General features: G+C 31.7%; 1 protein-coding gene across 1 annotated transcript; it reads left to right on the plus strand.

Annotated features, from left to right (window-relative positions):
- Window positions 1–1,098: 1,098 nt before the first annotated feature.
- On the plus strand, window positions 1,099–9,092 carry LOC131943259 (zinc finger protein 883). Its single transcript, XM_059303277.1, has 2 exons — window positions 1,099–1,114; window positions 7,232–9,092. The coding sequence occupies exon 2, from the start codon at window positions 7,248–7,250 to the stop codon at window positions 9,090–9,092; it is 1,845 nt and encodes a 614-aa protein (XP_059159260.1). The 5' UTR covers window positions 1,099–1,114; window positions 7,232–7,247.
- Window positions 9,093–10,367: the final 1,275 nt, after the last annotated feature.

The raw sequence follows: 10,367 nt of genomic DNA on the forward strand, positions 1-10,367 counted from the left end.
GCGGCAGGCGGCCTCGGTGTTCTACACAAAAGAAATAAGTTGATCTATCGTCGGCGGTATTTCGGGCGGTTTCGAACAAGGTGGTATTCTAAGTCTACACAAAAGATGGCTAAGTTGACAAATCATCAGAGTTTCTAGCGACGGAAAAATCGGAAGTCTTTTAAGTCTGCATAAAATATCGCTGTAAATCGGTCGCGGTAGTATTTTCGCAGATAGCTTCGCATCGGTTCCCAGAAAGAAGCGCAACGGAAAAAGCGCAAACAGAAAAAGCTTTTTCTATGTGCGTTTTTTTCTGTTTGCGTTTTTTCTATTTGCGCTTTTTCTTTGTTTGCGCGTTTTTCTGTGAGCGCTTTTTTCTCTTTGCGCTTTTTTCCGTTGAGCTTTTTTTGCACTTTTTTCCGTTGCACTTTTTTCCGTTGCGCTTTTTTTCCTTTGCGCATCTTTCTGGTCACCCTTCGCATCCTACCATCCCCCCCCCCCCCCCCCCCTGCGTAAGTATCGGGTGGTGGTAAAATGCGAGGCAAAAATATCACGTGACCGACGTTTTACGACGGTTTTCACGCCCTTCTCGCAGTTTACCGCCTCGCTATTTCGCTTTTTTCGCGCCTTTCAATTTCCTTACACCGTTACACCATTAAAATGAAACCTAACTTGCAAAACCAATCAACAAATAGATCTTATTTACCTTTCTACTTGAAATCTTTTTCTTCCACTAATTTTTGCTCCTCTTTTCGGCATTATTCTTCAAGTTGAACTAAATTTAGTTTCCCGAAGTTGACTTTCTCCATTTTTTGTGTTAACGCATAAAGAAAATATAAAGGGACGCTTACACTTAAACACGTCGTTTTGGTGTGGCGCTTTTTTGAGAAATACGGCACATTCAACTAGATCTAGATCTAGATAGATCTAGACCTAACGAGGGAAGCCACTCTAGATAATAGTACGTAAAAATATAACATGACCGCTGCAACTGTATCAACAGATTCTAAAAAAAACGTTTAATAATAATAATGTCGATTCTTCTTTAGAAAATTAAATTTATTTATTCAGCGTATCAAGTAGATCTAGAATTCTAGATCTAGACCTAGACATCTAGTATCAAAATCAATGAGAAGTATTGAGAAGCCACATTCAGATTTCAGACTCAGACATTCATTTTTTTTTTGCTTTTTTGTGTAATTTTTTAATTTAAAATTTAAAAAGAGTAGGCCTCAGGGTAAAACTCCATTTCAGCGTATTTTATTCTCCATTGCTTGTTTACCTCCAGTTGAGCGTATTTTATTATAACAACCGAAACACACCAAAACATTAGGAAAACACGATTTATTTTTGTATTGTATTTTTGTTTTAGCAAATGAATAAAAATGAATATTTAAAAAAACACGACTTGTTTATTTGTATTGTATTTTTTAAAAAAAAGGCATTTGTCTCATGGTGAAACTGATACACTGTTAATCATTCTGTTTTATATTTTTGTATTTATGCAATAAATGTACAAACTCTGTGTTTTTAAATTTGACAGTTTTGCTAAAACTGAAAAAAAAAATTACTATAGAGTTGTATGTTATTTAAATTCATAGTAAATCTACCACCCTTCCCTTTTTTGTATGAGTAAATTTCTGACTTTTAAAAAAAATTGATGTGGGGTCGTCCATAAATGACGTCACACTCGTATGGGAGAGGGGGGGGTCAGCAATTTTGTGACGATGTGTGATGAGGGGGCCAGGGGGTGGGGTTTCAGATGGCGTGACGTCCCTTTTTTGCATTATAAAAAGCAATGTTAGAAAAACAAGTTTTAGCCGTTATTTCGCGTTTTAGAAAACGGTTTTAATAAATTGTAATATGAAATGATCATAATACTCTATGTTGACAGAGTTCTGACAAGATTTTGGAAAAATTATCGATGTTTTAAGAAAAATTCAACAGAAATTCTGAGGGGGGGGGGGAGGGTTGTAGGCTGAGGTGTGACGTCATTTTAGGGGGGGGGTCTGACTTTTTGTGACGACGTGTAACGGAGGGGAGGGGGAGGTAAAAATCGTAAAAAAGCGTGTCGTCACAAAAAACAAGACCCCCCCCCCAAAATGACGTAGCACCATCTGAACCCCCCCCCTCCTCACACACCATCACAAAATTACCCCCCCCCCCCTCCCCCTACGAGTGTGACGTCATTTATGGACGACCTCTAACATTATTTTTTTTAAAATGACAACGTGAGTTGTCACACTTTCTCTAACACTCCAAGCCATCCCTCACCAAATTCCACCCCCCCCCCCCCCTCGGCCCACTTTCGGCAGCATCATTGTGCCTTTTAATACTTTTATTCAGTTTAGTTGAAATTGGAACACTTAATTGTACAAAGTGTGCATCTCTATTTTTGTAACCAACAAACAAAGCACTTCAGTCAGTCTCTTTGTTGTTTTTTATTCATTTGTTAAAACAAAAATACAATACAAATAAATAAGTCGTGTTTTTTAAACATTCATTTTATTCATTTGTGAAAACAGAAATACAATACAAAAAAATAAATCGTGTTTTCCTAATGTTTTGGTGTGTTTCGGTTGTTATAATAAAATACGCTCAACTGGAGGTAAACAAGCAACGGAGAATAAAATACGCTGAAATGGAGTTTTACCGGCCTCAGTAGTCAGTAGGCTTACCTAGATCTACCTACTAGATCTACTACTTACTACTTAGTACTTACTAGTATTACTACTACTCTACTACTACCAAGTGGTACTACCAGTATCTAGATCTAGGACTAGATAATAGAATTTAATTAAATTTAATAGTTAGGGGCCTATAATTTTTTTTAATAGATAGGCCTATAAAAAAAATTATAATTATATAGTTATATAGAATTCTTGTCTGATAAGATATAGGCCAATATTTTTTTGGTAATCTATCGTTTTGGGTACGTAAAATCGCCAGCGACTAGAAATGTGTGAAAAAGTTACCTCACTGTCAAGGCTTTAATAGAAGTATATTGAATATTGTGATATATTTGTGTCAAATATCATAGATAAATGAATAATAAACCTAAATCAATGGCTAAATATATCAATATAGGCCAGAAATTAACTTTAAACAGCAGTGTTTGTGAGCAAGATTTCCTATATAATAGTATATAAACAGCAGCCATTTGTAAAAAGAGTTGCCTTCCCCTGAATCTTGTGCTATAAGTTAACAAAGAAAGAACTTAAACAAGATGGCTGCTATAGTAAATGAGCATGGTTCCATCTCGGCATCTGTTGGAAACATCGCTGGTCTTCATTTATTATTGCAAAGTTTTAATGCAATTGTTTGAAAACAGGTATATAAATGAAACATGGAAACATTTTTGTATTTTTCAAAACATAAATCCTCCTCGAAATGTTAAATAATTATTAAAATTTAAGGAGTCACCTGTTTTTCACATTACTAGTCGCGGGCAATTTTACGTACCTAAAACGATAGATTACCATTTTTTTATATAGGGCAATAAGGGCCTACTCATCTAGTACCTAGATCTAGATTGAGGAAATGATCATTGTTTATTTCCTGGACAGGATGTGAGGGAATTTAAGCACTTTCAGCATTTCCTCTATCTATGTCTATGCTCTAACTCAGGGGTCTCCAAACTATGGCCCGCGGGCTGCATGCGGCCCGCGAAGTCCTGTCATCCGGCCCGCGAAGATCTTTTTGTCCAAGGAAAAATCGTTTGTTGGCGATGGCTGAGGAACTTTGCCCAGAAAAATCAAAGACATGCCTGGAAGAAACTGGCCCCCGAGCTGAAATTTGATAGATAATGCGGCCCTCGGACTGAAAAGTTTGGAGACCCCTGCTCTAACTCAATACTATAAGTGATAAGTATAGGAGTGAAGAATAGAGAAAATGCTGAAAGTCTATAGTATAGCTATATTATAGTAGTCTTAAGTCTACACACGAAAACAAAGTCAAAGACACTACTCTACATAATAAAGTATAGATCTGTAAAATTTAAGTTAAATGTATTAGTAACCGTAATCTCACAATATAGCATTTTTCTGGAATGGTATAGCAGTTAAAAAGATTGTAGGAAAAAAAGTCACAGAAAAAAAGTCACAGGAAAAAAAGTCACAGGAAAAAATTCACAAATATATATTTGCATGATATTTGTTAATACTTTTATGTATTAAATATTTAGAGAGTGCAAATTAACTTAGGATTAATTTAATGTAATGTGTGTAGGCTGTATACGCATATGAATTTTTATAATTCATCTAAAAATATTTATTATAAAGTATGTAGATTGTAATTATTTTAAACTTAAGATTAGTAGCATTTAATAGAATTCTCCAAAGTCCACGTTTTTCATCGTGTTTTTTTTTTAAATACCAATATTAAATTACCGTGAAATGGTAAGTTCATCTGACTTGCTGCCCTCAACTCATCGCAACAATAGTTATGATTAGTTCAACCACCTTTACTGCCCACATTTATCACGCTCATTACATAACAAAACTTAGGATCAAAACAGAAAGCTGACAAGGTTGAAGGCTGTCCTTGACGCATAACTTCAACAACACAAAATATGTTCGGACAAAGCCTACTGATCAGAGGCCGACCAATGAATAGCCTACGGCTAATTTAATGAAATACATAACAAAACTTAGGATCAAAACAGAAAGCCGACAAGGTTCAAAGGCTGTCCTTGACGCATAACGTCAACAACACAAAATATGTTCGGACAAAGCCTACTGATCAGAGGCCGACCAATGAATAGCCTACGGCAAAATGTGCCTAAATTTCTTTTATAATTAACTTTTCTACCGCGTATTTAACTAAATACGTAACAAATTTGAGATTGTTGTGTTAATTATCTTAGAGTATTTTTACTTACTATTGTTATAAATCATAAGTCTTTTAACGTCTATAAATAATTTATACTATAAAAAATACAACCCACAACAATAAACATACAAAATTTTACAACTCTTAACAAATTAATAAAAAGATTTCTAAAAAGATTTTTGTGACTTTTTTCCTGTGACTTTATTTCTGTAACTTTTTTTCCGATAAAATTTTTCCTTTGTGACTTTTTTTCTGTGACTTTTTTTCCTAGCAAATACTGTGACTTTTTTTCTGTGTTTTTTTTTCCTGTGACTTTTTTTCCGTTTACCGTTAAAAAACAGTAAAACTATGGCGTATTATGTCATGCCATTTTGAAAACCACAGAAAGTATTGTAAACTATATTTTATTTTGCACCATATTTTTTTAATACATAAAGTTTGAAAAAATGCATAGATTGATTTTAGTTGCATTTTAAATACTGTTTTGCTAATTATTTTGTATTTCTAATTATTTTAAGTGTATGTGGAAATTATTGCTAGTTCTAAACATTGATCTATTCCTTCTTACTACGTTAGACTTTAGTAAATCTAATCATCTTATTTTACTAGATCTAGATCTAGAATCTACTTGATGCAAATCTGCTTTTTTTTCTGTGTTTCTTAATAAAACATTAATTACTACACAAATCATTACTATTTAGATATACTAATATTTAATTGTTGCAAATTTTCAGTCAATAAAATTTTAAATTAAGTTAAAACACGAATGCACTTGACTTTATTTATTGTTCAACTGTCAAATAAACTATGGTTTACAGTAACTAATGTATATCAAACTCAACACAAATATTAAGAAATTATCTGACGCTAACTATTTGCTCTGAAGACAAATACAAATGGCCTAACAATGCCTAACATTATTTTCTAAATCTATACCTAGCTCTAGCCTTTAGCGGCTTAGCCTAATCACTAACCCTAAACTAAGTAAGATATAATTTATTAAAAAATTATAATATTAATGCCTTTTGCCACAATATAATTTTAAAAAATACAATTAAGACAGGTTTGCAAACATAAAACAATACTTGATAATAGCCACACTATCTATTCTTTCACACAATGTTAGAAAAAATTACTTAAAATAAAACTAACCTCTTAAAAATTCTAACACTTCCATACAAAAATTCTAAAAATATGTATGCCTACAAATACAAGCTACATATAGTGAGAGAATTTGAAATTATATCTATCGTTGGCTGATATAAGCACTTCTATAGAGATACATGTACCAAAGATAAATTGGTACTTTTATGATAAGCAAGCAGGGTTGTAGCAAATATTTTTGAACTGTTTTTGAACCCTATACCACAACAGGAGAAAATTAGGTATAGGCCTACTGATTGATATAATAATTTTTTACTTTAAACCCCAGCCTCTGATCATAAGCCTATACAATAATATATATAATTGTTTGTATTAGTACAATAACAAAATTAAATACAATGTACATTATAACAAGTTGTACAGTTACATCCAGAACCTGATTCTAACTACCCCAAAATTAAGGGGAAAAATGTTCGGCAAAATTTAAATCTTTAAACAAAACTACATCTAGATGATTTAGGAGAGCTGTTTAAACATTACACAATATCACTTGCTATGTTCCCTCTAGGCTGCACTGCTGTGCAGTAGTCTTGTTTAATACATATATCCTATTATAAGATGTTTAGAACACTGTTCAGACAAAATAAACGTTGCACATTAGATTTTTTCCCTTAGATCGCTAGGTACATTGGTATTTATTTTAGAGTTCATACTTTATAATATACAGAGTGTCAACATTTGTTTAAGGAAAGTTACTAAATTTTGTCTTAGGCCAAATTAATTGACCTCTCCACATCTTATGAAGAGAGTTACTGAAAAGTTGAAACTTTAAAAATATTATTCTTGTTAAAGTATTAAATAATTTCTAGAGAGTTTTTTTTATTAAAACTAAAAAAATTTTAAGGCCTATATTAATGGACCTCTCCACATCAATGGGACGGAGTGGCCTAGTGGTAGAGAGCTGGCCTGCTAACCTGTGAGTCTCAATTTCGAATCCGTGGTTAAGTCAGTAGACCGTCCTTGAGTCCACCCAACTTTGATGGGTACCTAACTCATGTTAGGGAAAGTAAAGGCGGCTGGGCATAGTGCTGACCACACTATCTCTTGATATGCAGAGGTCACAGAAACAAGTGAACTCTACTTCACTTACCCCATAGACCATCAGGTTTGAAAGGGAAACTTTACTTTTTTTTACCACATCTTATGAAGAGAGTTACTGAAAGTTGATGTGTTAAAATGGATATTTTAAGGGAAAAAAATGTTTTAAAGTATAATTTTATTTTTTTGTTCATATCTGTTTTTATTTTCTCTTTTTTAGCCATCCATTTAAGTCTATGCAGAAAAGACTGGGAAAATCAGCCATGTCTTTGCAAAGTGCACTTGTGGTTAAACAGGAATCAAGTGACCAAAAAATAAAATTGATAGATTTAAAATCAGATGTAACATTGGGAATTTCAACTTTAGAAGATGTGAAACCAAATTTATCAACATTGATTTCAACTTCAAATGTTATCAAACAAAATATATCATCACAATCTTCACCTTTTGAAGACAAATCAAATGAAACAGTTGCATTTTCAACTTCAGAAGATCAACAATCAGATGAAACATTTTCTTATTCTAAAGATATGAAACCAAATGTTTCAACAGAACTTTTAAGGTGTGATGCTATGAAAAAGGACATCTTAACATTTTCATCATTTAAGGGTGAAAACGAAAATAGCTTAGATGTTAAAAGACAGCTTGAATTTTTATCAGATTCTGATGCTTTTATTGAAAATTTTACAGTTTTAAAATCAGATCTTCATCATGATTTAAAAGAACTCAAGGAATTGCATAAAGAAGTTATTGATAATTTTCCAACAATGTATGACCTCAGGAATAAGGGACTGAAGGCTTATAAGTGTGATATGTGTTGTCAAAGTTTTACTCATTTTGATCATATTACACAACATATGGAAACTCACACAAGAAAGAATTCATATGGTTATGATTTTCATCAGCAACAAGGTGCTATGAACAGTCATGTAAAACAGCTTAAGAAAATAAACAAGACGTTTTGTCTGCATAAATTACATCCTGAAGACAGATTCAATGAATGTGATGTGTGTCATAAAAAGTTTGCTCATAAATCTAGTTTAAATACACACAAAATTATTCACTCTGGACATAAGCCATATGAATGTGATGTGTGTCATAAAAGTTTTAATCGTAAATTTATTTTATCTCAACATAAAAATATTCATGCACAAATAAGACCACATGAATGTGATTTGTGTCATAAAAAGTTCACTACGAAGAGTCAGTTATCTGTCCATAAAAATATACATTCTAATCTCAAGCCATATGAATGTGACGTTTGTCAAAAAAGTTTCAATCTAAAATGTCATTTAAGTCAGCATAAAAAAACTCATTTACATGAGAAACAATATGAATGTGATGTGTGTCATAAAAAGTTTGTCAGGCAGTCTGGTTTATCTAAACACAAAATTATTCACTCAGGACTAAAGCCACATGAATGTGATGTGTGCCATAAAATGTTTGCTCAGAGGTACCAGTTATCTAGACATCAAAAGACTCATTCTGGGCTTAGGCCATATGAATGTGATATGTGTCATAAAAACTTTGCTCAGAAGAATAGTTTAATTATGCACAAAAATATTCATTCTGGAATTAAACCACATGAATGTAATGTGTGTCATAAAAAGTTAAGTCAGAAAGGTTATTTAGAAGTACATAAAAATAAACATTTAGGACACATACCATATGAATGTGATTTATGTCATAAAAAATTTACTGAAAAGACTAATTTATTTAAACATATTACAATTCATGTTCGGCTTCAGCTATATAAATGTGGTGTCTGCCATAAAGAGTTTTTTCAAAAAACTCAATTTTCTCAACATAAAAATATTCATTTACAATTAAGACCTAATGAATGTGATGTGTGTCATAAAAAATTTGTTAATAAGTCTAATTTATATCGACATCAAAAGTCTCATTCAGGGCTTAGGCTACATGAATGTGATGTTAGTCATAAAAACTATACTCGGAAAGATGTATTATTGAAGCATAAAAAGACTCATTCAGGTGGTCCACATGTATGTGATGTGTGTCATAAAGTGTTTTCTAGGAAATCTTCTCTATCTCGACATCAGAAGTCTCATTCAGGAAATTAGCCACCTTGTTCACAAGGAACTTTAATCTTTACATAAAATGATGAATTTCGCACTCAGGTCACACAGTGGAGACAGAAGATATGACTTTGATATTTGTCATTAAAATTGTTCTCACTGTCATTAGGTGTCGTATACAGGATAGGCCTATAATCCTCATCATTCTAGTATTTTTGTGATAGAAATTAATAGGTCTATTGGTTATTTTAACATTTCATTTTAAAGATAAGCAAATACAATGTTTTTTTTTTAACTTAAGTGTTTAAATTTTTAAGGATTATTGTTGTAACCATTTGAAACATTAGCCTGTAGTTCATTTGTATGGTGTCACTAAGAATGAAGTTAATGCAAGGTTGATAAATTAATTATTATTATTATTATTAATTAATTAATAATTTATAAATATTCACACAAGAGAAAAAAGCACTTCAAGGTAAGAATTGATGTCATTAATCATCACAGCACATACTTTAAGATTACCTTGTATATTTATATATAAATGTGAACAATTTACAACGTCAAAACGTTTTATTTATAGGCTACAATTGTACATGTATATAATAGTTTCATATATATATACATATATATATATATATAGATAGATATATAGATATATATATATATATATAGATATATATATTATATATATAGATAGATAGATATATATATATATGTATATTTACATATATATAAATTGATTGATTGATTAATTGATTGAGAGAGAGAGAGAGAGAGAACAAATAAGGTATTTTTAGAGGCGGTATGACTGATATATCGATTCTGTTTTAATTTACCTTGTTTTTAACGATAGTAATTTATCTTGTTTTTAACGTTTTATAATCTCAAATCCATTGCTATTTCTTTTGCTTTACTAACATGGATTTTACAAAAATTATGCATTGTCACTTTTCATCTTCGAAAAGCTCTCAAAAAATAATTAAAATTATGGCATAGAAATATTTCCATTTGTTTATTGAACACGACAAAGTCTTTCTATAACTTGGCTTCTATGAAAAACTATTATAATCTTCTAAAAATAAAGTTAAGCTATCCGTTGCTGATTATAATATAAACAAAGTCATTGTCTTCATTTGATTACATTTAACAAAGTATTGAAGATTTCAGCTCCAGAAATCTCTGCATAGCCAAGCTATTATCCAAAACATTTCATGTATTCAATGATTATACCACTACACATAAAGTTTAACATCCAAGACCCAAATAACTACAGGCCAATTTCTAAACCTTCCCTTTCCAAAACATTATAAATAGACCTGC

Source organism: Physella acuta, unplaced genomic scaffold (genome assembly GCF_028476545.2).
Source record: "Physella acuta isolate Inbredline_101_S28 unplaced genomic scaffold, ASM2847654v3 ptg000450l, whole genome shotgun sequence".
Lineage (NCBI taxonomy): Eukaryota > Metazoa > Mollusca > Gastropoda > Physidae > Physella > Physella acuta.

Coding starts and splice junctions, on each gene's coding strand:
- LOC131943259 (XM_059303277.1), top strand. CDS start 7,248: ATGCAGAAAAGACTGGGAAAATCAGCCATGTCTTTGCAAAGTGCACTT.